At 43.6% G+C, this 27,622-nt stretch overlaps 1 protein-coding gene and 1 non-coding gene across 2 annotated transcripts; one reads left to right on the forward strand and one right to left on the reverse strand.

The window, feature by feature from the left end:
- Positions 1–1,700: 1,700 nt before the first annotated feature.
- On the reverse strand, positions 1,701–27,622 carry CAPN6 (calpain 6). The gene is made up of 13 exons (XM_026014894.2): positions 27,398–27,622; positions 20,274–20,447; positions 11,312–11,443; positions 10,092–10,300; positions 9,379–9,571; positions 8,643–8,836; positions 8,332–8,409; positions 8,037–8,223; positions 5,781–5,903; positions 5,406–5,608; positions 4,696–4,817; positions 4,216–4,352; positions 1,701–3,383 (listed from the first exon to the last, which is right to left on the reverse strand). The coding sequence occupies exons 2-13, from the start codon at positions 20,436–20,438 to the stop codon at positions 3,201–3,203; spliced, it is 1,926 nt and encodes a 641-aa protein (XP_025870679.1). The 5' UTR covers positions 20,439–20,447; positions 27,398–27,622; the 3' UTR covers positions 1,701–3,200.
- LOC112932090 (U6 spliceosomal RNA) lies at positions 24,915–25,023 on the forward strand. Its single transcript, XR_003237420.1, has one exon. It is a non-coding gene; the product is annotated as a U6 spliceosomal RNA (small nuclear RNA).

Here is a 27,622-nt window from a genome sequence, read left to right on the forward strand (position 1 = left end):
TTTCTCTCTCTCGCTCCTCCCTTTGCTCAGTCTTTCTCTCTCTCAAATCTTTTTAAAAATGTGTTTATAGGGGCACCTGGGTGGCTCAGTCAGTTAAGCATCTGCCTTCAGCTCAGGTCATGATCTGAGGGTCCTGGGATCAAGCCCTGTGTAGTTTGAAAATAATGAATGTGATCATTAATCCCCAAAGCTGACTCAGGCCACTTTGTATTATTCCTTTTCTTTCTCCCTTCTTTGCTTCCCCAGGCAACCAATGATAAGTTTCATGTTACTAGAGAGCAGTTTGCATTTTCAAGACTTTATATGAATCAAATCAAGCAGGTTATGCCCACTTTTTCTGGCTTCTTTCACTCAGCATAATGATTTTGAGATGAATTTGTGTTATCAAATACATAGTGGCATGCATTAGTCTGTTGGATCCCTTTTGGGAAGACAAAGTGCACTGACAAATTATATCTGTGCACATGTAAGTACCTATGTGCACACATACATGAGAGAGGTAAAGATTCCAAGAGATGCATTTTGTATATGCTGACTGCATAGTTCTTGGTATAATATTGTGGATATACAGCTGGCATTACAAATGTAGGGAAGATACTTCCACTTTCTGAGGGCCAGCATATTTTCCTAGAAAAGCTTGAGGTCTAGGAGTCAATAGACATGAATCCCTAATAATCATGATGTGATTATTGACTGAACAACCTCAAGTAAGCTATTTAGCCTCTCAGTGGCTTAAATTTCTTGCTTCTAAGAAAACAGGGACAATGACAGCATTTTATATGGTTGTTATGGGCTTTAAAATGAGATGAATAAAATAAAATAAAATAAAATAAAATAAAATAAAATAAAATAAGATGAATAGTATAAAGCATTGGGAGGGGAGCCTGACACATAGCAAACCATCAAAAGGTGTCAGTTCCTTTTCCTTTCTACCATTTGATTTGTGGGGAGGAGGGGGAAATTCTCAGCGTGAAAAAAAAAAAAAAAAAGAATAGCTTCTTTGAGCTTAATTGTAATATCCTAGTGCCATCTGTTGACCACATAGAACTATTACATTACTTGTACTGCAGAGTTTGTTTCTGACAAAGCCCTACAGCGGCATCTGAACACCTGTATTTAAAATGTCCTTTCTAGTGTGTTTGGGACTAGTGTTGCAGGCATGGGGATTGAGGGCTTTAGGGAAGGACTGTTCTGCTGAGCTGGAAGACCTGTCCCCTGCCTCGGTACCATTGCCTGTCAAGAGGCAGGGATCGAGGAAAAAGAGAGGAGCTTCCCCCATATCCTACCCTAAGATTGGCAGATGAGATAATGAGGGTAGAACCAAGTGAGTGAAATATTCTCGTCCATTTGGCTCTAAAGGAGATGCTGGGAGGAAGGAGTTGGTATTTTCTTCCGTTGGGAGGACTGCCCTTGAAAGATATGGGCACCGTGGCTTTGGCCTGGAGTCCAATCCCACAGGGGTTTCAAAATCGTGTAACCCCAAATACCATGCAAATATCCCTAAATGTGGAATAGAAGAGCCCCCCCCCCCATCATCCAAACCTCCCCATTCCTCCCACCACCACCACCACCCTGCTAGGCCTAGATTGCACAGATTCCCCTATCCCCACTCCCAACTCTAGCGGCTCCAAAACAAGCCTCAAGAGATGGTCACTTCTGCTGTCTTTCCTATGCCAACAAATCAAGTCAAGACTGGTAGCTTTATTGAATGTGAACTTTATTGTGGTTTGGATTATGTAAGGCAGTGTGGTGAAGGCACTGCAGAAGTTACACAGACTGAAAAACATGGTAGGAAATGAGTGAGCTAAAAAAAAAAAACCTACAAAATATATTTGTAAATGAATGCGTGCTGGACTAGACTAAGTACTACAACTATGTTTTATCTTCATCATTGCAGAAGCATTGAAATAACTGTCAGAGGTGGGGTGTTGGGAGGGGTTAGGGAAGGCTTCATGGAGGAGGTGGCATTTATGCTGGACCTTGAAGGAGGGGTAGACTGTTGATAGATGAGATGGAGGGAAAAACATTCTAGAATGACTGACTCTAGAGAAATTCTGTAGAAATACTGAAAACACAAGAGGGCAAACAAACGCCCCCAGGGAGTGAAGCTACCCAACTCGGAGCAAAAGCTGAGGGGCCCGGGGCTGGGACCCAAAATCTCAAGCCCCCAAATGGGGTCTTCAGTACCAATGATATTAGGAGGCACAGGACAATGGGCTTGTTTGTAAACCTAGCAGCAGCAGGAGATTTCACATTGCAGTCAGGGGCCCCAAACTGGCTAGACTATGCCTGGGTGGATTTTTCTCATCTTTTCGGGGGGCAGGTGTGGTACTGATTCATCCTTCCTCTTGCCCACTGACTGCCTGAACCGTAGTTCATGCGCGCCCATGTGCGCGTGTGTGAGTGTAGGTGTGTGTGGATGGGTGGGGGACCGAGGCTTTGTCTCCCACTGCAGCTTCTTCCACTTTTCCCTCTTGCGGCACACAGCTGGCTTCCACTGAGCTGGAGCTCAGGCCCTGCCTGCTGTCTAGGCCTCACTGAACTCTCAGCTCGTCATTAAGCACCTAGGAAGCTTCCTCAACATGAAGGTGAAACCTACTGTGGGGGGTGACTTGGGTTAGGGCAGGACTACACTTTCCGGAGGTGGTGATGGTGGTGGTGATCAGTGGTGGTGGTTGGAGGTGGCACTGGTATTGGTGGTGATAAAGACTGGGGACTTAGAAGCAGGCTCTAGCTGCTGGTGAAAATGCTGCTGGGAAGTCTGTAGTATTAAGTCAGGAGCTGGGATGTCAGGCTAGACCAGCTTGGCCTTGATCACCCCTCCTCCTTCCTTAACATGCCCTACAGGAGAGATAACACTGGGCACCTGAAAGCAGCAAAGACATCTGTAGGGTATCCAGGCTGTTGTTGTCCTGCTGAAATCTCACCCCCGGAAGCCCCAGCGATCTTTGGATGGCAAACATCTGTATGATCTCCACATAGGACTGTCACCTGCCCCTGTCCAGCTGCTGGAGGTATATAGGTTATGTAGCTACTGATGCTACTTGGATCGGGAGGTATGGGGAATTTCTCAGAAGAAAGGAAAAGTGAGTTACTGTGAGTTTCTTTCTTTCAAAAGATTATGAATTAGGTAAGACCTGGCATCTGACAGAAAATATAAAGGATGGAAAGCTCTGTCAGGACTCCCTAGAGCTGGAGATTTAGAGCTCAGTGAGATCATCGCTGGAAATAACCTTGAAGCTGATGTGGCCCTGCTTGACTTTGGCAGTTGGGCCACCCTTCTTGCGCAGGTACAGAGACTTCAGATCACGGCAGTCGCTGGGGTCAGCATCCAGAGTCACCTGCCCCAGGAACTGATCACAGAATTTTCGGCTGTTCCACACCTGGAAAGACAAATCGAGAGAGCGAATATGAACCACCCTCTGTGAGACCAGACTTTGCCCAGCGGCATCTAGAACCCAGCACTGTACTTAGAAATGTCTGTTTTAAAACCAGGAGACTGGGGCACCTGGGTGGCTCAGTGGTTGAGTGTCTGCCCTTGGCTCAGGTCATGATCCCAGGGTCCTGAGATCGAGTACCACATTGGGCTCCCGGTGGGGAGCCTGCTTCTCCCTCTGCCTATGTCTCTAACTCTTTCTCTGTGTCTCTCATAAATAAATTTTTAAAATCTTTAAAAAAAAATAAAAATAACAAAAAAATAAAACCAGGAGACTATCTTTCCTGAATACTTCTCTGGCTAACAGGAAGATACCTCAAAGAGTAGAGGTGAAAAGCAAGCCAGCAGGGCTCAAGATCAGCCTCAGGCTGTGAGATGGCTTTGTAAAGGCAGCTGGGCAGAAGCATTGTTTCAGGGAAACAGCCAAACTATAATGGTCCATCCTGACCCAGCAGGATAAGGGTTATCTGAATTGGCCTATGTTTCCCCTCATGGGATTTCATAGTACATGTCAACATGTGTACCTGTGAGCATGTGGGCTTTCGTCCACAATGAAAGGGACCTCCAGAGAAGAGGGTATTTACAATGGAAATTAATAAGGAAGTCAGTGTCTGTGCTTAGTGGGAGGTGTCTTTGAGTAAAAATAAACAGCCAAAGACCAGGATGACCCCTGCTCTCTATCCTGGATAGCTGAGGCATTTAGCAAAAGCTAGCATCTGAAATGGAATGAGAGCCATCCCAGGGTAAGGGACAGGTGGTGTCCCTGTTCACACGCTTACCTGCACTATAATAGGAATGTCAGTGGTCCTTCTGTAGAAAATCGCCTGGGTGTCAAAAATGGCATGAACAGTATTCTTTTGGATGGGAGAACGGACTTCCTCCTTTCCACACTTGATGACCAAATATGGATTTACCGCTGGAACAAAGCGACAGCCGCTCTTAACATAGTGATTACAGTTCTCTTTCTAGATAGTCGAGAAACTATTTCACTGGGACTTTGAGCCTAACACCTGGGTACCAGAATGACCTTAAACCTTTGTTCCCAATTCCCTTTCTTTTCCATCCACTATAAAAATGAAGAGCATATAGGCCTTGCCCAAAGAAGTTTACAACCTGTTCTCATTCCAGGTTGACAGCCATCCTGACTTCCCGAGACTGAAACTACCCCTGGAGAGAATTGTTCGTGACTGCCTTTTCTAACCATACATGCAGTAAAGGAAACTGGAGTTTGCTTTCCTAGACACCTCTACAGTTCTTACTTTCATTGGCATACTTCTTTTCCAGGCCCTCAGCGCTGTGAACAGTTATCTGGGTGACTACTTTTGGGTAGCCACGAGCCAGGTTCCAGCAGGACATCTTGGGCATGTCCAGAGTCAGTTCCCTGAAACACCAAAAAGAAGACATGCCGCTGATGATGGATGCCCTCCGATGAGAGGATAGGCCTGCCAAAACAGACACTGCTGCTGAAAAGCATGAAATGCCGAGTGACCTAGCCTATTCCTTCTCAGACATGGCTTGTATTTTATGAGTCTGTTTTGCTTTCCCCTGGCATTAAGTACCAGGAGATAAAGATCAGAAACAGACAGTTAAGAGTGAAGCCGGGCTGGGGTGAAAAGGTAGCTTTGGTGACCCAGCACTTGGAACATAATAGAGGAGCAGTGAGGAGTGCCAGCTGTTTAAGAGAAAAATACGGTCCGCCAGACAGAATGGAAGATAGGTATAAATGGAAAAGCTTAGGTTAGATAAGTGGCAGCTCAGAGCTCTGAAGCTCAGACCTCTACTGGGGAATTTTTCATGGTTAGGAACATAACCATTTTGAGAAATATTGCTACCACCATCATTTCAGGAAAGTCTGACTTGAACTGGTTGTCCTTTTGCACATCTGCAGAGGAGGAGCTGGGCCAAGGGGGTTAAAAGTGGAGGCAAAGCAGAGACTAGGAGTCTGCAGGGCTGGCCCAGGGAGCTGAACCTGAGCTGGACGGGCACTTCAGAGAAGATCCTCAGGAGAAACTCGCTGGTGCGGCCATGCTGGAACATGGTCGGGACAAGCACGTAGTTGCCTTTCTTCAGGTACTTGCTCAGAAACACGGTGCGAGTGTCAATATAGGTGGAAGTCCCTGCACGCTCCTGGATGTAGAGATGGTGGAGGCGGAATCTGCGGTTCATCTCCACCTGAAAATGAGACAGGATGAAATGCTGCATTCTGCTCAAATCACAGTTTGTGTTAGGAGATCCTAGGTCCTCGGCTTTCTTTATCCTGGGATCTATCGTCATCCCCAGAATCCTAGGCCATCCTGTGATCCTATTTGCTATTCTTCTCTCTGTGCCAGAGACCCATTCTTACCTTGAAGAGCTCAAATCCAATGATGTAATTGTCAGGTCTTCCCATGCGGCGGTAAGTACGCAGGTCCTTTTGCTGCAGTGACATAATGACCTTGTGCCCATCCTCAGGCACAGTGAAGATGTACTAAGGGAAAAAAGGCCACCAAGGAGCTTAGTTAGCACTTCTGTTTCAGATGAGCCAGCTCAGATTTCAGGGAAGAAAAATAGATTATTTTCTGGGCCTTGCCACTGACCTGACAATGGATGAGGCCTCGGATGATTCATGGACTACTAAGTGTAGATCATATATTGCTTCTCCCTATAGCATTTAGCATGGATTGAGAGACAACTTCATGCCTAGGTCTTTGATGCCAAAGAGGGTATACATCTTGGTAAGATCTTGGGTTTATTTTATATTAAATCCCTTGCTCTTAAAAGCTGCATGCAGAAAAATTCCAGAATCTATAAAGGGAAAAGGCCCTTTTGTTTGACTTAAACTGACACTATAGCATCACCCTCTGCTAGTCTCTTATAGCCAGCCCAGAGGGGCTGGCACTTCCTCAGAGAACTGATACTTCACTACCACCTCTTCAGGGAAGCTGCAGACCTGTGCTTGAGACTTTGAAACATCATCTGAGGGAGTCATGGTGCTGTTGGGAAGTAAAACTAAAAGGCATCTGATTGTCTCTCTCTCTCTCTCTCTCTCTCTCTCTCTCTCTCTCTCTCTCTCTCTCTGCTTTTTTCCTTTCCCTCCCTTTAGCAAGAAGCAGAAAATAAATTCAGAACCATAGGTTCACAAGGCCCGTAACGATCAATATTACGCAGACAGTTAAGAGTGAAGCCAAAAGCCTGTTTCCCTAGCTTGGTAGATGTGCCTGATATTTGAAACATTTACAGGTTTGTACGTGGAGATGAGGTGGTGCAATGGGAGTCTTTCTTTCTTTCTTTCTTTCTTTCTTTCTTTCTTTCTTTCTTTCTTTCTTTCTTTCTTTCTTTCTTTCTTTCTTTCTTTCTTTCTTTCTTCTTTCTTTCAGATTTTGCTTATTCATTTATGAGGGACACAGAAAAAGAGGCAGAGACATAGGCAGAGAGAGAAGCAGGCTCCCTGATGCGAGACTTGATCCCAGAATTCCGGGATCATGCCCTGAGCCGAAGGCAGATGCTCAACCACTGAGCCACCAGTAGCTCCCCTTCCTTTCTTTAAAGACAATTAAGAAAAAAAAAAAAGACAATTAAGATGGAAAGAATGGGGGGAAATGTATGCATTAAATAAATCAGCCTACTAGTCTTAGTGTCCTTCAAAATGCCTGGCTAAGGAGCCCATGGAAAGAAAAGACACACCTATGTAAGGTGGCAGTATAGTCAGAACTCTTGTGTCCTGTGGGTTACCTCATCAGTATGTCAAGATAATTATAGATTCAAGCTTTGGTTGCCTGGATTTTTTCCTTTGGGGCATGCCTGGGCTTGACCCATCATGTGTCATGTGGAATCACATTGTAATGGAAGATGGATGGGATGAGGTCACTGACAGGGTAGTGCTTTAAATCCTGGGCAAAATGACCTGGGTCTGGGTGAGAAAAGGGAAGCATGATGATGGCATTCAGAAGATTTACTGCATGAGAAAGAAGATACATATTGTAAATGTGCACCCCAGAGAACAGTTGATCAGCCAAGAAATGAAAAAGAATCAAGAGGGTGTCTGGGAGCAGATTCTTTCTGTCCAATGAGGGACAACTGCAAAGAGCCACACCAAGAGATGTGGCATCAGGGGAGAGGCAACCAGAGGAGATAGCTGTGATTGAGTACTGCTGCCAACATACTTCTCTGCAAAGGGACACAGTCTGCCATGACTTGCAGCATCAGAGGCAATCCCTAGGCACGTTGGTTGCTGAATATTACACAAATTGAAAAACTGAGGTCTAATAAAAGTAATTTGTTAAATAGATATTTAAGTATTTAAGGGCAAAAGGGTACACTGAGTTAACATAGCTTCCTGAGTTTAGGAAGCTACTAACCCTACAGCTGGAGGAATAGAAGTATGAAGTTGGCATTATTAGAATCTAGAATCTAGGAGAAGAGATCCCAGACAGCTGGCAGGCGTATCTCTGTGTACACCTAAAACTAATACAACATCATATGTCAACTATATCTCAATAAAAACTATATTAAACTAAAAAAAAAAGAAAACCTGAGGTCAAAGAAATACTGTAAGGTGGGACCTGAGTTTCTATTGCCTTGAGAAGTTGGAGGCAAAGAAAAAAAACAAATTGAATCTAACCTGCGGATTCTGCAGGAAGGTATCACGATTGTTATAGCAGCCTCCCGACCGGTTCATCAGGGGATCATCATCCACCGTCCAGCATCCCACCACCGATTCCAGCTCCTTGCGGCCAAAGATAGGGTTGCTCACATTGCGGCAGACATTCAGTTCATGAAAGTTGCGGCAAAAGTCCTCCAGGCTCATCCTTGTATGGGAGGAGGGCAGGAGGAAAATGAAGATGGTACTGAATACCTACCATTGTAGTTCCACCCAGGAGCCCCAGTGCCCTGAGCGCAGAAGACCCCATCCTCACCAGAACTCTCCATCATCAGACATAACAAGCCCCAGGTTCTTGCGGTCTACCACAGTCAGCTGCTGCCACTCCTCAGAACTGAAGGCAAACGAATGAAAGGATAAGTCGTTAGGTTTACCATTGACTTCCTGTAAGCAGGACACCGAAGAACCACAAGACATGAGGATTGGGCCCACTTTATTTCACCTCTAGCTGGGTCCCAGAGCCCACAGATGTCACTAAACATTGACAGCCCACTTACAGTCTGGAGGAATGTGTTTGAGAACTACAGGGCTTTGGAGATGTGGCAGTCCGAGTGAAATGTCACTCACATTTCGCTCCAGGGGCCGCTCCATTCCTGTCGTCCTAAGGGGTTCCTCAGGCGAACCATGTAGAGCTTCTCAGTACTGAAGACTTCCAGCAATCTTTCTCCAAGACGGATCTTGCGAATATCAGTCAAGGTGTAAGTATGGCCCTTCAGAAGACCCCAGTCAGTTTCCACTTCTTGTTCCTCCTGATTGGGAGACTGAAAGCAAAGAAAGATATGTAAGGCCATAAGACCTGGGAGGCCCAACCTTTTCCTTGATTGTTTTACCCCAGTGTGGTGGAAGCTAGTCCTATCCCTAAGCAGATAGAAATTTTATCCAGAAACCTTACTTGACACAAAGCAAGTGAAAGAAAGGAAATAAAGAGCTTCATATAAGAATTCAAACAATTCAGCTTGAAACTACCCACAGTAGTACACTGATATGAACAACTGGAACATTTTGGTGGGGCTGGCTCAGTGTATGAGCAAGCAGCTATACCCTCCACATCCAGGGGCAGAGGCAGGAGGAATTATTTGGCAGAGGCTATTGACACCAGCTCACAAATTGCATCGGCCCCCAGCAGGGTGGTTGGTACAAAAGGATGAAAAGGTACAGAGCTCTGGGGCCTCTGCTCCAGGACTCAATACGTCAGTTTTCTGAGTCCCATAATGCCTTTTCCCGAGTCTCTGGGGATAAGGGGGACATTTCCTACTAATTTTGTAGTGTGAGCAAAGAGTGGTTGTTTTCGGTGACCACAAACCTCAATGGAGCAACAGATCAGTCCTCCTTTGGTAAATGTTTTGTATAGCTCCCCGAACAGCTTGTACTTCTCCTCAACCAGCTCGGTGTATCTTCCCTTCTGCATGTCAATGGTTTCGGCCAATGTGCCAGTGAAGTCCACAATGATATCAGTGGTGGTCAAACCATCGAGGGCTTCATAACAACCCAGCAGTCTGGGGGCAAATATGCAAGGTTATCTTGGTAACATGATTTTTTCAGGTCAAGGACATCTTGTTCCCAAGAATTAGAACAGTCCCCACCCAGCCAGCCTTTACCAGCTGACTTTTCTTCCAGGTATGAAATGAAAATATCTTATTTTGAGATTATAGTCAGAGATTTCTAGGCTTAGGTTATGTTGAACAAGGACAGTCTATGAAGAAGCTTCCTTCTCCAGGGGAATATTAGGGAAGGAGAAAATGTGAGGCCATAATGCCATGTGATCTGCAGATGAGAAGCAGGAAGGGCTACCTAGGAGCAGGGGAGGTTTTTAATGGGAACAAGAAGAGCTAATTTCTCTATCATCCAGGATTTCTGAAGCCATTTCCATGCCCAAAGCAATGCCTTGGATCTGACTGATCACCTACCCAATTTAAACTAAGGGTCCCAGCTGGGAAAGAATGAGCTCCCCAGGACAAAGGTAGCCTTCCCTCCCTTGGGTACCCTGACCACTGACTGGTCAACCCCCCTCCTTACTTTGCATAAGCTTTTTCCAGTAGAGCATTCCAAAACTCATTCATGGAGGTGGAGAAGGAGAAAACCAGATCTCCATTGATGGTGGGCAGCAAATCATCAATCACTACCTCAGTCCATTCTCCAAAATGCCAGAAACGGAAGCGAAATATCCCAGCATATTTATCGAGTTTTCGAGGGTCCCATTCCTGTTCCTTATGGTTGGGAATTGTCTGGAAATATAAGAACATTCATACAACTGTTTTTCACCAGACCATATCCAAATACTGAGTGGTGGTTGACTTTCAGCAAATCTATAAGGCAACAGGAAGCACACCAAATATATCTGGTTTGGGTCTAGGTGGGGAAGTCTTAGGTTGGGCATTTTTGCTTCCCTAGTTCAATTTTGCTGAGGATAATATTACCATGCCTGCCCTGAATACACACAGGGTGACTGGGGGAAGCCAGTTAGGGATTAAATTATTTCCCACAGGTAAACTATAAACTTGATCATGAGAAACCATCTACACAAACATATTCATGCTTGCATGTTTAACCACCTAAGTAAGGCATTTTAAAAGATAAAATCACTGAAAATACAAGACCCTTGTACTTTCAGTTTTTAAAGGTCCATCCTAGAGATTTCACGTAGATTCTACATAGATTTTATTCACACCTTGAACAAAATTTTGTTGAGGAAACTGTCCTTTTTATATGCAATTACACATTAATCTTCTAAAATTATTTTTCTGAAGAAAAATCAAGTCAAATTAAGTCAACACTTCTTTGCCTTCAACTCTACCTAAATGCCAAAGGAATTTTTGTACTCAATAATTTATTAGGACCTTTTCAAGGAACTATTTCTACATTTCATGTCTTTTCTGTTATTCATATCTGTGACTTCCTGGCCCCTGCTGGCTCTATACCCCAATCGGTGCAGAGAACACAAGTATGCAGAGCTAATAAGTCAAAGTGCTGCAAATGAGAAAATTAATCACACAACTAATGTGTGACAAAGCCAATAGAGTAAAATGTTAATGGTAAGAATCTAGGTGAGTATATAGGTGTTCACTGTAAAATTCTTTCAACCTTCTGTATTTGTAAAAATGCTCATAATTTGTAGAAGATTCTCATGATTCAGGAATTTAAAAATCTAAAAAAACTTACGACCTGGCTTTTCCCAAAATTACTAAGAAAGACAAGAAAGCAGAAACTGAGTGAGGTTTCACAAGAGAAGGAGATACCTTTGTCCAGTGAGACTCCTGAACAGCCAAACAGGAAAATGCAGAGACCATTGGCTTGTGCCCCAGTCTCCCTTGGATCAGCTGGTGGTTGCTGATGTTGCCCACAATCAGGTGGGGGTCATCACAGATGTCCTGTGGATACAATAATTGGTTCTCAGGGTGTGGAAAGTGTTTCCCGAGAGTCAGTGTGAGCTGAGGTAGGCAGGGCAGACTTTACAGAAGAGGTGGGGTCGAAGATAGCGACTAGAACTTCCATAAGTCGGATAAAGGGAAGGTCTGGGGCGGGAGGCAGTCTGTGGGTGAAAATACAAAGCAGGAGATCATCTGGCCACAGGGAAAGGATTATGTGGGGAAGTGGCAGGACAAACGGGAGAAGAGGATGTAATGGGACAGGTTGAGATATGCTAGTGGGGGCCCTTAGAGCTAGCATTGCAGTTTGGAAGAGTTTTCACTCAGTCAGTGAGCTTTTGAAGAGAACTAGAGATTAGCACATTTCTTTCTGGTCCTATTGGTCATGAGGAGATTTTCTGAAGCACCTGGGCGTGCAAGGGTAATTGCATTTCAAAAGACAAGGCCCTATGGAGATGAATGCTTCTCCCTCCCTGGGAAAATGAGTTTGGAGACCTTGTACAGAAAGCCCCTTCCCAACATAAAGCAAAGGCAATGGCAGTCTCCATGGCAACTAGATTTTTCCACATCTTTGGATGAATATTAGATGGCAGCAGTACTAATAGCAGGTGGTAATAGACTACTCACAGGAGCACTTCAACACACTCTTTTTTTTTCCCCACAGAGGATATTCTGAGGGAAGCAGACAGAGTGAGGGTAGCATTTGTTTGGGGCATATGTGTGTTTCTTCCCTCAACATGTCAACAGCTGTGCCATTAATGAGACACAAATAATATAATGATGACAAAATGTCTGAGGGCACACTGGAGTAATTTTCCAAGTATGATAGGTGTCTAGAGGAAGGATCCCCAAAGTCTCCTTGGTGATAGATAGGATAAATTGAATAGCAGTAGTAATACTGGAGTTGAAGCCTTAGTGGTGACTAGCGTTAGGCAGTTGGACAAGGGAGAGATATGGAGGCATAATGGGTAGAGAGACAGGGGTGGACAAAGGCAGAGCCGCATACATAACATCACATAATTGAAGACATGATTGTGTGACTCAGAGAATCAGCACTTTCAGAGTTCAAAGGCAGGAAATACCAATGAAGTCTTGAGTAGCTGGAGAAAGCTTCATGGAAGAGGCTGTTGGCCGGTACCTTGACATTCTGCTTACCCAGCAGAAATAAATCCTAGTCTTAAATGGAAAGAAAATCTAGACATATATCCTTTTAAAATTTATTAAATAGAGACAGCTATATTTTTCTGGTTCTCAAACCTCTTTTTTTAATGGACATAATTCTCCCTGATGAAGGGTCTGCTCTACAGAATGAAACATTCCCTATATTCTTTAAAAGCCAAAATAGCTCTGGAAAGGAATAAGCATTCTAGGCAGGGACAAATCCAAACTGAAGATTAATTGGGCATCCCTCTGCCAAAAGGAGAGGGTTAGGTGGGTTTTCAGTTTTGGATTTTCTGGTCTTTTCTCTCTCTCTCTCTCTCTCTCTCTCTCTCTCTCTTTTTTATGCATACCTAGTGTCGCATCATTACTTTTTTGGTCTTAGAAGAAGACTTCTATCTTAATATATTTTTATGGGTTGAGAGTTGCCTGTTTTTCCACTTACTCAACATAGAGCAGGTGTGTTGGGTGAATTAGTCCCTGATATTCTTTCTCTTATAATTGGTTCTTTGGCCTTTTTAAGATGAAACTAAGCACAGCTTTTCCTTTGTGGGTCAGGTGTCACCATTTTATTGGGAGCGAGATATAAAGGTCTACAATGACTTCTTGGGTTTTGATGATGCAAATAATAGTTGCCTAGCATGGAAAAATAATAAAGTGAACATGGATGTATGGAAAAGTGTGCTTTTAGATTACTAAGGCAAATTGTTTGCTGGTTTTATGTAAAGTTATTAGTGGTTGGCATTACATTACAGTGTCTTCTATTTCCACGAGGCTCTCATTTCATAGCAGGGATCCAGGCTCAGCCAACACTTTTGGCATGCCAGGTTTTACTCAAGACCTAAAGGGTCACATAAACAAGTGAATACCAGTAAACAGAACTCAAATTGAGAAACTGAGCAATTATTCTCCTGTAGATCTAAGCTGAATGTGGTCATTGTGTGTGTGTGTGTGTGTGTGTGTGTGTGTGTGTAGCTGTATGTCATTGTGAAAGCATATAAATTTGGGCCAAAAGAGTTCCTTATTTTCTATTTCCCTTTGTAAACTGACCCATGCCTGTTTTCTTAATACATGATGGATGGCCATTTAACAATAGGTTTTAAAGCATGAAAAATTAACAGGCCATAGGTTGTCAAAGCTGAAGGAAATTTAGGGGGCTGTTTACTAAACCCATCTATCACAAAGGAAAAAACAAGCTCAGGGAAGGGCAGAAACTCCCCCCTTAGCATGCGGCTAAGTTAGCAGGAGACTGAGGATTGGAGTTTTAGGTTCTTCAAAAGTACATATAGTTAGGAAAGAACACTCAAGACCTCAGCTAGTCCACCGCTTTGCCTTTATTTTAATCGGTGGCCACCACACAAAGGGCAATGTTGTGCAGCTCTTCAGAAACAGAACTGCAACCACCTCTGTCAGTTATCCATTCCAGTGCTTCATGTCTCTCTGCTTATCCCTTTTAGGCAAAAGCTCTTCATCCTTCTGGAAGACTTGCCAAAAAGTTATAGTTATAAGTTATAGCGTAGCTTTTGGTTCCAGGCTAAATGCCACCAATAGTCTTTCAACTCCTGAATTTAATCCACTGAATGTGAATCAATCTCTTATTTGTGTCAGTACCTTGACGTGAAACTAGGGGGAAAATCTTTATTATGCCACATCCTCTACCTCTTGAAGGAAGTCAGAGACTAGAAAGCTCAGAAGGGAGAAAGGGTAAAGGGTAACAAGCCAGTGTGGATCTAGTGGCCAAATGGACTTTTGGGTGTCACATTTGAAAATAATGAAATGGCCATTCATTGACTTTTTCCCTGGTTGTGGATAATGGGGTGTCTTCGTGTTGGAAGCAAGGAAGTAAGGCAGGAGAAATTTTTCTGTAACTCAGAGCTGAGATGAAGAGTGCAGATGGGATATTTCAGCCTTAGCTCTGCTGGACTGGTAAGGAATGGAGTTAGGGAGAGGTCACAGCTCACATATTCACATATTTGGGTGGCTTGAGAGGGAGGGGAGATGCTGGGCCCCTAATGGCTCCCAGCTGTGTTGGCACAATTGCTGTGATCCTTGAACTGGGCTGTTTGTCAAGGCAAAATAATTTCTTAGGGGGAAACACACACAACTAGGAAGTTTGACACCAAGAGTAAAGCCAGGAATGGTCCCTGCATATCCCCATCCCCAAGCCATAGCCTTCTACAAGCAAAACAGCTTCTCTAGGAAGTATGTTCTCTTAGCTGAGCACTGAGAGTCCTTCCCAATGTTCTCACCTCATCTCCCTTCATAGAGACCTCTGAAAGATTGAGGGGGAAGGAGACATACGATTACAAGCCTTGAAGCCCCACACATGTCATTCTATGTGACTCCCTTTACACCTACCACATCTGTATCTTTTGCAATTTTTTACACACGTGAAATTTGCAGGCAATACACACTGAGGTCCCAGGTAAACCTCAAGAACCACAGTAAAATGAAAGGATGCTGAGAAAACCAGCAGCCTTAGAAAATTGAACCATCTCTAGGCAGGGCATTCGTAGGTGGAGCTGGGCTCAGAGACCCATGTTGGACCAGCCTCTCTCAAGGAGTTCACTTTACCTATTGGGGAATTTCGCTTTTGCATGAAGAGTTTGTCATCAGTAAAATAACCTCTCCAAGGAAAACTCAATATGAAGCCTGAGATTTAAGGCCTTAAGCCAAACTTCCACTTCCAGTGTAGGCTACCAGTAACTACAGAGTTGTCTTCTGATTTGAATCTTTAGACTTCAGATAGAAGACTCCAGGTATAAATCTCAAACTGCTTTATTGGGAAGAATTTACATATCCATGTAATGGAATACTGTTCAGCCACAGGAGGGGCAAACTGATTACATGCTGCCAAATGATTGACCCTTGAAAACACTATGCTAAGCAAAAGAAACCAGTTACTTTTACTCTTCTGTTCCAAGTAAAATGTCTAGAGCTGGGTAAAGGTAGATAGAAACTTGAAGTAGATTAGTGAGTGCCTGTGATGCAGGGAGGCAGTGTTTACTCACTACAAATGGGCACAAAAGGTCTTACGGGATGATGTGACTGTTCTACAACTGGACTGTAATGAAGTTTTTGCAGCTTTGTGAGTTCACTAAAAATCATTGCATTGTACTCTTACAACAGGTGAATTTTAGGGTATATAAATTGTGCTGTGATAAAGCTGGTAGAAGGCACACTTTAAAAGGAACAGGACAGATGGAGATAAACAGGATGGGCCCATTCAACTCTCTTCAACTGTGTCACCAGTGGCAAACATTAGGCCTAATTAGTTTGGGGTCATGATCTCTGGGGAGGATGAGAAATTTATGACCAGTCTAGGCCAAAACTATTGTACAGAGGTTCCACATTCAGTGGGTAGCTAGAAACTGCTATCATCACAGAGAAAAGTGTTTCTCCTTTACTGTTTCCTCCCAGGCAATCTGTCACAGAGGCCTGTGCATTCTGCTTCTAATGTCTCCCTTCATCAAACTTTCCCTCCATTCCTACCACTTTGCCTTTCATCCAGACCCTCATCACCCTCCTCCCACCCAGTGTAGTGAAATGGCTCCTGGGGTGGATATTCCTCATGGAAGGACCTGGGCAAGGGTAATGGTGAGTAGAAACCGAACTCAAAACTCGACCAGAGCTGACAGAAGATCTTGTGCAGGTGCCCTTGCTTTCCCCACAGCTGGCTGTGCAGATCCCCATGAGGGCTTGTTGCACTTTAGTTAGGGATTAGATGTGTCTGACTCTAAGACACTGCTGTAGCTGGGTATGAGTCAGTCAGGAAAAAAGCCAGAGACGGGTAGGAGGGGAGAGTGGCTGGAGAAAGCAAGAAAAGGGGTTTTTGTGGGAATTTGGCAGCCGGATTTTAGCCTAAAAATTTCACCTGAAGCCTTACACTGTAAGTCAGTGTAAATTGGTATAACTTAGAATTTACTAAGACTGTATATGTTGAAGCTCCAGGAGGGCAGGGAAGTTTAGGAGTACACATCTTGAGCAATATATTCGTGTGCCCAGGAAGCTAGGACAACAGCTGGGGCCATTGGACCAGTGGAGGAGTTTAGGAGAAAGATTTTTTTCTGGAGGGTATGGGCATATGAGCTGGCCCTGAATAACTACAAAACATTCCCCAAATCCCGTTCTATCTAAAGTGGCTCCCTAGGACACAGAAAGGAGGTAGCAATTGGGAAGAAGGGGAAATTCAGTCCTGCCTGAGAATACTGGGGGCTTGGCTGAAGTCATTTGGTTCAACTAGCAGTGGGGTTTACAGGCATGGAGGCTTATAAAGCCTTTTGAACACAGGAAAGAAAAGAAACAGAAACTATTAGGTTAATCACGCTTCCTCCATCTTAGAGACTTCAGAAAATAGTCCTGGTTGGGGATGAAGCAGTGTGGCATGCCAAGGGACAAGATGTCTGCAAGCTTCCCTGCAAACCAGGCTCTCAACCTTGCCAATGAAGTGGGTGAGGCCAACGACCCATCTGGTCTTCCTGAGCCAATTCAGAGAGGCCCAGGGCTGTCTCTCGGCTTTCCTGATGGGAGGCCAGAGAACTTTGACGTGGTTGTTGACCACAGGCTTGGCCTCCATTCTGGCTGGAAAGGAATCCACAGCTTTTTGAGACTCAGATGGTGGTCCAGAACCTTGTTTTTCCCTCACTTTCCACAAGAGGCCCCTTCCCCAGCCACTCCAATCTATGCTGATCTGCCCGTTCTTCAAACCCCTCCAGGATTTACTGTCTGTGTGCCTGAAAACAGCATTTCTTATATCAGGCATTAATTTATTATTTAACTCTTTGATAGCTCCATATCCATTTCTCCAGATACAATGGGAGTACCTCACCCCAGGCTGTGTCTACAAACTGCACAGAATAGGCTCTCAATAAATGCTTCTCAAGACCCTCCCTTTGGGCTTAACACTAGGCTCACAGTATGCTCTCAAAAGGGAGAATATGGATCAGTTAATGGACATACAGCATCAACCCAGGGAGGAGGAACGTGAGAGCTGACTAGTGGGAAACTTATTAATTTTAGCAAACGAAGACACACAAATAACTCTGTCTCCTTGAAACAGCAGCATGGCAGCATGAAAACCAACATGGGCTTTGGAGTTAAACCTGGATTCAAATCCTAGGGTGTCAGCAGTCTGACCCCCGAGTAAATTCTTACCTTCTCTCTGAGACGCAATTTCATCATCAATAAAATGGACGTAGTAATATTTACCTTTATTTTTCAAACCAGAAAAAAAGAATCACATCAGAGAAATGTATAAGATACCTACCTTGCCAAGCCATGGCAAATGAAGATGAAATGAAAAAAAATGTTTAGAAAACTCCAAAACACAGCCTCTAGGACCAGAGTAGGCATGACATAAGTGCTGATTTCTTTTCCCACCCATCCCAATTCACCCTTTCTTTCTGACATCCCTTCACCCTAGAAGGAGTATTGCTTGCTTCAGGGGCAAGATGGACTTTTGCCATGGTTATTAAGTCTTTTTCCTTCCTTGCTTATCCATGTAGGATTGAGTCTACAGAATTTGGAAGAAGAAGGTAAAGGACAGAGGGTTGAGCCAAGACAGAGTGGGGAGCACATGCCTAAAGACCGGCCAGTACAGGAAGCATTGTCAGCTTGGTTCACATCTGGGAAATGGCTTCGTGTAGCTTGCGATTTTGCAGCCCATTGGGTCTCCTCCTATCTCCTCCAGGACCTCTCCCTCATCAATCATTCCTTCTCTCTTCTGTGTCTTCAACCTCTTCTTCTTTACTGTTTACTCCTTGGCCTAGAAATACTTTCAAGTCTGTCTTATTTTAAAAAGCTATTCCCCCCAACCCCCAGAAAACCTTCCTCGATTTCCTGTCTCCTTTTCAGCTATTTCTGCCCCATCCAGTCTTTTCCTTCAGATCCAGGCATCAAAAAAGAGTGATGCCCCTCATTTTCATCATCCATTCATGAGAGTGGCATTCAAACAACATATTTCTATTTTCCCCATGCATTTCTGCAAAAAAAACAAAACAAAACAAAACAAAACTTACCTCTTTGCATACCGAATTAGTGGCTAGTGAATTCTGCTCATGTTTCCCAGATTTTTATTGCAGGTCAGTGATCTGCAGGGATGTCAACAACTGGAGGCACGGAAAGTCAGGAGTGTAATCTTCCTTCCGATGGAGAGAACTTCTCCAAATCTCATACTCTCAATGGCTATCATATTTTGTGGGCAAACACTGAGACATGTCCTTTGAGTCACATGGGAAAAACAAGAGCCTTCAAGTGACCAATGTGTCTTGGCACCACCTGGTGGCAACCTACATCAACTGAAGAGGCTCTTGAGAGAAGTTCATTTAGGAGTGTAAACTGTGGAAATTGCAACTAAAAAGCTTGTTCACTGAAGAAAGCAAACCTCCAGTTGCTGAAGGAGGAGGTTGCATAAGAGTGCACAAAAAGATACATCAATACGTGAGATCAGAAGGCCTTCAGGATATTGTGAGGGTCCAAGAATGTGCACTTCTTTTTTTAAAAAAAAAAAATTTTAGATTTTATTTATTTATTAGAGAGGGAGAGAGAGCACAAGCAGGCAGAGGGAGAGGGAGACTCCCTGCTGAGTAGAGAGCCCTACGACATGGGATTGGATCCCAGAACCCCGGGATCATAACTTGAGCCGAAGGCAGACACTTAACTGACTGAGCCACCCAGGTGCCCCTAAGGATGTGCATTTCATAACAGCCCTCTGTGGTCTTTGTCCCTGGTCACCCACTTTGGGAGGGAGATCAGGTATAAAATCCTTCTTCCAGTTATACCCATTAGAGAGGGAGAGGTTGCCATTTATTCTTCAGATTCCATCATCCTATCATTCTATACATTGAGCTCCTACTCACACAAGGCTTGCGAAGAGGTCCTGAGACTTGCTTTAGAGACACAATCTATAGCTGTTCCAGAGAACCATAATGGCTATTAATAGGTAGTGAAAGAGCTACATTTTACTTAGATCCCACTTGGCTAACAGTGAGGGGATCCAGGTGATGGTATGCAAAGAGCAGCAAAGCAGTCTCCCTCCCCAGTGCAAACTCCATCTTGTCATTGTAGAGTTCATTTCATTTATGCTGGTCACGTAAGGAGTTTTCATCCTCACTGGTCTCAGATTATCTTGAGGTTGCTATGATAGGTAACTCAAAAAGAGACAAGAGTATAATTGCTTTTCGAGGGATCCCTGGGTGGCGCAGCGGTTTGGCGCCTGCCTTTGGCCCAGGGCGCGATCCTGGAGACCCGGGATCGAATCCCACATCAGGCTCCCGGTGAATGGAGCCTGCTTCTCCCTCCGCCTGTGTCTCTGCCTCTCTCTCTCTCTCTGTGACTATCATAAATAAATAAAAAATTAAAAAAAAATAAAAAAAAAAATAATTGCTTTTCGAGGTACCCCATTTACTCAAATACGCTTCCAAAAGAAAACATGCCTGGCATTTCTTTTTGTTGCTGTTCTTTTAAAATTGCTATCTGACCCAATATTACTGAAATTCAAGATTCCTCAAGCTAGAATCAGAAGCACAGATCCATAAAACTTGCCATTTTAAAGCTGTCTCCTGAATTGCTTTACCCGTAGTAGGTGGTGCAAGAGACGCAGTGGACCAGGCAGAGTTACGATGAAAGAGATGGAGAGGGAGACAGAAAGTAGAAAACAAACAAACAACAAAGTTACCTGGGGACGTTTCCACACCACCTTCCCGGGAAGCAGTCGGTTATAGAAAAGTGAATCATTCTCAGGCAGAAAGGTTGGGTCACAGAAAAGTCTGCCATCTTTGATGCATTCCTGCTTCAGTTCCTGGTACTTCTGGTTTTTGAAGAGCTTCAGAGGAGGACCCATAATGCCAAACTATGTTGAGAATGAGAAAATTTGTGGTCACTGAAGGAAGAAGACCTTAAGTCTTTTGAAGATGACCCGAAATTAGACAAACAGTAGCCATCCCAGTGACTTATTCCTGGAGCTAGGCACTTGGAGCTTGGCTTTAAAAGAAAAGTGAAGGGACACATGGGTGGCTCACTGGTTGAGTGTCTGCCTTAGGCTCAGGGCGTCCTGCTTCTCCCTCTGCCTGTGTCTCTGCCTCTCTCCGTGTTTCTCATGAATAAATAATTTTTTTAAATTTTTTAAATAAAAAAAAGAAAAGTGAAGATTTTCAGGGAAAGTAGGGTCCAAGCTCTGCAAATAATTAGTTTAGCATGGGGCTCTGGCTAGGTGCCTAACACATTTTGGGGCCTCAGTTTCTTCCTCTGCCAAATGGGGCAATATGGGCCTTAACAATATTATTGAAAAATAGATAACAAATGTTAAGATTGCTCGGTATCTGAGTCACTGTCACTTAAAGGGCAATCTTCCATTTACATTGACAGAGAGGAGTTTCAGGCAAAGGACAATCAAAATTCGAAATTCAAAGCTAAAAGAGAAAAATCGTTTTACTATATTCAGAAGTTGGTGCCTGTAGGGCCACACACTTTGTGCTTGAGAGGAGAAGCAGCCCCTTTCACTTCTAAGGAGCCTTTTTACACAATTCCTTCCCTTTTATCATTTAAAGAGCTTTGCTTTTTTTTATTACTGGCCAGGAAGGCTAATGCAAGCAACAGAGCTCAGCAGATGGCCTCCAAAGACAAGGAAAGATAGAAAGATTGTATGTGTCTTTCTTCTTCAAAGTCTAACATGCAATCATTTGCCCGCTTTAAAAGGCAGACTCTGAAATTCAATTACACTAATTTGATGGACTATAGATTCTTATCCCATGGCAATACATTACATTGTTGCTTTCTTTTCTTTAAAAAAAATTTGCAATGGCTAAATAGAGAATTAATATAGAGCTCTTCAAGCAATGATCTATCTGAGTGCCCCACACTCAGATGTCCTTAACAACTGGTTTTTATGAGGATAATTTGAAAGGCAACTTTGATTTTAAATAGTTTTGGGGTGATAATAGGGTTCTCAATGCCTTTGCTTGATTCACAAAGATAGATTCATAATGATTTTAATGATTCTCTCTTGACAGATTGTTAGTAAGCAGAAGTTTGTGAAATTTACATATTTCAAAAATATAGTTTACAGATAACTGTGTCTATATTTCATTGTTACATGCGGGTGGGAACAGGAAAATCTGACTAAGGTCACAGTATGTGCTGAAAAGTGGGCAAAGTTTGAAAAAAAACTAATTAGCGCTTTAAAGAGTGCCTGTTTAGGTAACACAGCTCAAATTCCAGTTAATAAAGAAGGAGCCACTATTTTACAAGAAGTGAAATAATAATCAGACCTCTCTACTGTCTTACTTCATATCCTTTCAAGTATTACATTGAAGTGACTTACTGATAAGGAAGTCTTCCAAAAAAATAAAAATAAAAAAATATTAAAAAGTCTTCCTATTTGAAAACCATAAAAATAATCGAATTCAATGTTATTTGGAAACTACAATATATAAAAACAAACTTGCCGTTTCTCTGAATCCAAGGAATAAGAAGCTGAAAAGAACTATAAGTTTTATATATATATATGGCTTTATTTATTGACAATCGTTTTTCAAATTGAAGGTTACGGGACACTGTAAAATACCAAAATGCCTTTAGTCATCAGATTTAATTCTGTTCACATATTTTGTTTTGTTTTTTTTTTTTTGTTCACATATTTTGAATATTAAAAATGTATCTCATTGTATTTGAAGTCATGAGAGGTATCAGTAATAATTTTCCGTTAAGCAGTATCAGAGCCAATCTGAATGTATGCCCAGTCTCCTTTCTTGAGCCTGTTACAAATAGGCCCTAATTTTCACGTACGCTCTAACTTATAACAAACACTACTGTGCCTCTAGCTTTCCCTAGAAAGTTTGGTGGACTGCCAGAAGCTGGGGATTGTAAATGGGGGACAGTCTGGGGCAATTAGGGTATTTAGTTTGCCAGAACCTACTAGTCCTTGAACATTTTGGATAAATGGGTATTTCCTGTTCTTGGGAAGGCCCTCTGCCCCATGTCTCCCTTGCTACTCAGTCAAATGGCGAGTCAGGCGGGAGTCTGCAAAAAGAATCCCTGTTATATAAGGAGGGCCTGTCTACAGACAGAAGCTGCATCAATTGAAAAGAAAATTGGGTCTGATTTGAAAACCAGTATGATCCCAGTAGACTCTTTCAGAGGCAGAATATCGAGCTGATACGTACAGGGCAGAAAATCAAGGCAGAATATCGAGCTGAAAATCGAGCTGATACGTACAGGGCAAGCTTTCTGGGTGAGGGCACTTGCATTTTGGGGGCACACGGTAAATAAGGAATAGCAGGCTATCGGCCTGAAATTTGACAGGCTTTCATTAGAATAAAATTGCAGTCTCATCTCGGACTTACAGAGCAGAATTGGGGCCCGTTTCTGGGAATGCAGGTAACAGGGGAACTGTGTTCCATTTGCTGAGACCTTGGTTCCTTTGTGAGTCAATTTTCTCATCAGGGGAGTGGGGTTATCTATCCTGCCCTCCTTAAGCTGTGCCTGTACCTAATGAGGCAGTTAGTGTAAAAGTACTTTGAATAAGTAGAAGGGGCTCTGTAAATGCAAGATATACATCGTTAAGTGTTCTCACTGCCTGGCACAGAGCGGGGCACGCATCCGTCATTCAGGATATTTCTGTGGAACAAAAGAATGTCCTAAGTAGACAATTCATGTTTGTATGGCAATTTCTCATTTGAAAAGCCCATTTCGGGGCAGCCCCGGTGGCTCAGTGGTTTAGCGCCGCCTGCAGCTCAGGGCGTGATCCTGGAGACCCGGGATCGAGTCCCACGTCGGGCTCCCTGCATGGAGCCTACTTCTCCCTCTGCCTGTGTCTCTGCCTCTCTCTCTCTCTCTGTGTGTGTGTGTGTGTCTCATGAATAAATAAATAACTAATCTTAAAGAAAGAAAAGAAAAAAAGAGAAAAGCACATTTCGGTTCACAATCTCTTCGTGGCAGCTGCGTTCCTTAGGTATTATCTGTGTCCTTTCTTTTGTATCTGCAGAAATGGCAACTCAAAGAAGAGGTGGCCAGAAACTGGCAAAACTGACACAAACCCGGATTTGTGTTATGTCAGATGTAGTGTGCAGCATCCCCTCACACTACACTGCTTCTTTTGGTCACTGCCTTTTTAAGGAAGGGATTTTTTTTTTTTAAGCTAAAATGAGGAAAACCCTCCAAAGCAAACATGATGCCTAACTTTGAGGCATTCTGCCTAGGATTTATTGCCATGGTGGATATTGAAAAGGTTCTTTATTTCCACGGTCTGATGATCACAAGAGAATTGGAACCCTTCACATCTGCGGGTTCATGAGTTAAGTCTAAAAAAAAAATTCTGGAAACCCAGAAATTTGTTAGTTGGGTTTGTCATAAACAACTTGCCCTGCTAGAGCCTAGGAGAGTGGAGAAGGGTATGCTCCTTCTTGGCTATCTTACTGCACCCAACTGTGAAGACAAGAGGGTTAGTTTAAAGACCACGTATTGAGAAAAGTCTGTAAACAGCATCAAAGCTAGGGCTTTGGGAATCAACCAAAGAGTGCCTCTGGCTAACAAAGGGAATGAGCACATCTAAGATGAGGCCCTCCTCCCGCTGTGTCCTGAGGGTCCTATCATGGGTGGTTGGGTGAAACAGAGTGGGGGGAGGTTTGCATTGAGACAACGGCCTCAAGCAGTACTATTTCAATTAGGACCCACTGCCTTAGAGATAAAGTCTGAAGAAGGCTGTGTGGATGCAGGCAAGCGGGAGGGATGGGTCCAGAGGGGGGTAAAGTTGGAAATGGCCAGAAGTAGAGAGAGCCTGCCACGTAGACTATAAGGCTTCAGTTGGGGGTTGGAGCTTTTGTTACTCACTGAACTGGAAATCATGGGGAGCTGGGCAAAAGCTTACGAAAGAAATCACTTGTTCTTCACCTGTGGGTCAGCCTTAATGTAGAAACCAGATTTTGCTCTAAAACATGAAATCTGCCTCAGTTTCTTAAAGAGAACTGTTCTCTGATAAAGGAAATTCAGTCTGCAGTTTACAAACTGCTTTTGCCCTGGGGGGTGAGTGGGAGAGAAAGGACTGGCACTTAAAGTGGGGGGGGGGGAGCATGGTGCCTGAGGTGTTGTCCCCAGCTGGTTTCTCCCCCACACCTCCCCCAGCCCCGCCCTTGGTTCCTCCTTGTGCTGCACTTGAAGCAAAATAGGAGGTAACAGCAATTAGGAGTTTGTGGAGCAAATTGAATGCAAAGGATCGGATTCTGCCCAAGCATGAAGTAGGGGCCACTCTAGCCTCACGTGAACCTGCGGGGTGGTGTGGAGAGGGAGAAGTAAGAGTAACTCAGCATCCGTGTTACACAGGGTGCTCACTTCCGCAGCACATACATTAAAATTGGGACGATACAAAGCAGATTAGCGTGGCCCCTGCACAAGTGTGACAGGCACGTGACCCAGTGAATAGTGCTGTCCATGTCTACACAGGCAGAGTCATAGACCATATGAATGCACACGCATCTACCAGGGAACATATAACTGACCAGATTCCAATTGTTGGCCAGATATCCTGAGGTCTGAAGGGGACCATAAAAGTCCTCTGATCTGGCCTTATCTCGGACATATCTACTCCATCCAGAGAGAAGTTCAAAAAAATTCAAAGAAGAAAAAAAACAGTGCACAATTTCTTTTAATTCCATTGTTGAAGAACTTTATCAAAGAATACAAAACAATTCAGAATCATAAAAAGAGCACAAGTAGTTAGCAGATCCAGGATCAAGTCCCAAATACCACCATTTAGTGTCAGTAACAGCTCTGTCCCTCAGTTTCCTCATAAGCACAGTGGAAATATGATGGCTGTCCTGTATACTGCAGAGAACCTTGTTGGGGGGATCTAATGAAGTTAAGCTTGCAAACATACTTTTTAACTGTTAAAGATAAGATGTACAGTGGCAGTATTAGAAAGCATTCATTTTTAGCAAATTAAATCTCTCTTCTGTCTTAGCGGAAAATGAGATTTAATCACCTGCCTTACTGAGGGGGGCACTTGGGAGGATGAGCACTGGGTGTTATGCTATATGTTGGTAAATTTAACTCCAATAAATTTTTTTAAAAAAATCACCTGCCTTAATTATGACACTCACTGACATTTAAAAGACCGATATAAAATGGCCCCTCTGCTATTCGATACCCTTCCTCTCTTCCACCTCTCCTTTTTGGCTGGCTTGCCCCACTACCCGTTTTTTCCCCTCTTGGATTAATAAGCCCATCCTCTAATGCTAATTTTACAGCTTTGCGAGAATCTAATTCCAATTTTTATAGAATGTTATAGGCTGGAAGGACTCTTAGAAATCACAACACCCCACTCCTCACTCTCACAGGAAGGTGAAAGCACGGGCCCAAGGTTACACACACACAGTTAGTGACAGAGCTGGCGCTAAAACTCAGACCTCTTGCTTTTGAGAATTCTCATTGTCTTCTTCTCCACAAGAATGCACTTAGGAGTTTTGTGTTTGAATTGCAAGCTGTCAGAAGATGAGATGATTTCAAATCAAGGCTAATCAAAGAAACACTGTTTTGGGGTCACAAAGGGACTTTTTTCTGCTTTTAATTTAGGAACTGAAAACACCCAAGAACATGGAAAGACTTTTTTTTTTTAACCTATTCCTGACGACAGCAAGTGTTTTGACTTTTTCCCTGGCTTTCTAGGGACTCAGTAAGGATAAATAAAGAACAGTATTTAAATTCCAAGTATTCACAAGTGGACACGTGCATATGCACACAAACTGTCAGAGGAATGAAAGAGTTAATTAGCAGTCTCCCACCCATGCACCCACCAGAAGAATCTTTTTTTTTAAATTCCTCCACACTGTAAAATATCCTTAATTTCACAACAAAGATTAGTAAATGAGACCTTAGCCATATTCCAATAGAACATTCATACAAACCGTGATGCTTTATCCTGAAGTGGGAGGAGGTGCCTGTCAGGATGTTAGGATTTGTTTCATTTTCCTATATGATTCTCACCAAACTTCAAGCTCCAAATCCTCAGAACTAATTTTCAATTGCAATACCCTGAACATTTTTCTGCCCCCGCCCCTCGCCCCACTCAGCCCACTCTGGCCAAGTAGCCCACGTAAGCCCCTGAAACTCGTGAGTGGCAGTGTAGTGGGGAAGAAGGGGACAGAGCCCCGACTGCAAATCAAAGTTTAAGCTAGAGCAAAAATTGGAGAAGAATCAAAGCAGGCTGGCCAGGGGCTAATAATGAAAGATCCAAGATATACCTGTCAGCAGGGCAGAAGGACCCCCAGCTGCGTGGAAAGGACAACCTCTGCTGCCATTTCCTCTCGTGCAAGAGTGCGCAGCCTGTACATCCCACTTCCAGGGCTTTTAAAGACCTTTTGTACATAGTAGATCCAAAATTATGCCTGCATTTCAATAATTTGCCCACAGCTGTGGGTCAGCAGAAGCTAGAAGGAAGTCCCATCAGCCTGGTTTCTCCCTCCATGCCTCCTTTCCAGGTTTGTTCTTCCTTATCAGGTATTTTGGGTCATGGAAGGCAACACACACACACACACACACACACACACACACAAACCAACACACAACTGATCGACATCACCAGAAAAAAATCTCATTGCCAGGCAAACACAATCCCCCAATCAAAAATCATTCCATTCATTTTGAAGTTTTCAAACTATTCTGCACACATATTGGATTCGGACACATCAGAAACTTACAGCTGCAGAGTTTGATTAACTATAAAGTTCAAGTTTTTTCACGTCTTCTAGCCTCCAAGTTATCCAGCAAATAAAATTCCAGGATAAGGCTGCAAATGCCCTCTCTACTCACCTGAGTTATCCCAGGAGCCTTGCTGCAGCTGCGGCCGCTGCCACTCTTAGCCAGGTAACCCCTCCAAAGTCTGTTCAGTGAGTGCGGCTGAACAAAGATTCAGGCTTTCTTAACCTGAAAACTATTTGGGCTGTACCAAGCTCTGCTCACAGGGGGAGGTGCCTCGCAAAAACTTCAGGAGCCTTTGCCCCGCCTAGCAGTCAGAAACTGATCCTGAGTCATGAG

Source organism: Vulpes vulpes, chromosome X (genome assembly GCF_048418805.1).
Source record: "Vulpes vulpes isolate BD-2025 chromosome X, VulVul3, whole genome shotgun sequence".
NCBI lineage: Eukaryota > Metazoa > Chordata > Mammalia > Carnivora > Canidae > Vulpes > Vulpes vulpes.

Coding starts and splice junctions, on each gene's coding strand:
- CAPN6 (XM_026014894.2), bottom strand. CDS start 20,438: ATGGGTCCTCCTCTGAAGCTCTTCAAAAACCAGAAGTACCAGGAACTG. Junction 9,572..10,091: donor CTGGAAAAAGCTTATGCAAA/GTAAGGAGGGGG, acceptor ATTTGCCCCCAG/ACTGCTGGGTTGTTATGAAG. Junction 4,818..5,405: donor GAAGTGCCCGTCCAGCTCAG/GTTCAGCTCCCT, acceptor TTGGTGTTTCAG/GGAACTGACTCTGGACATGC.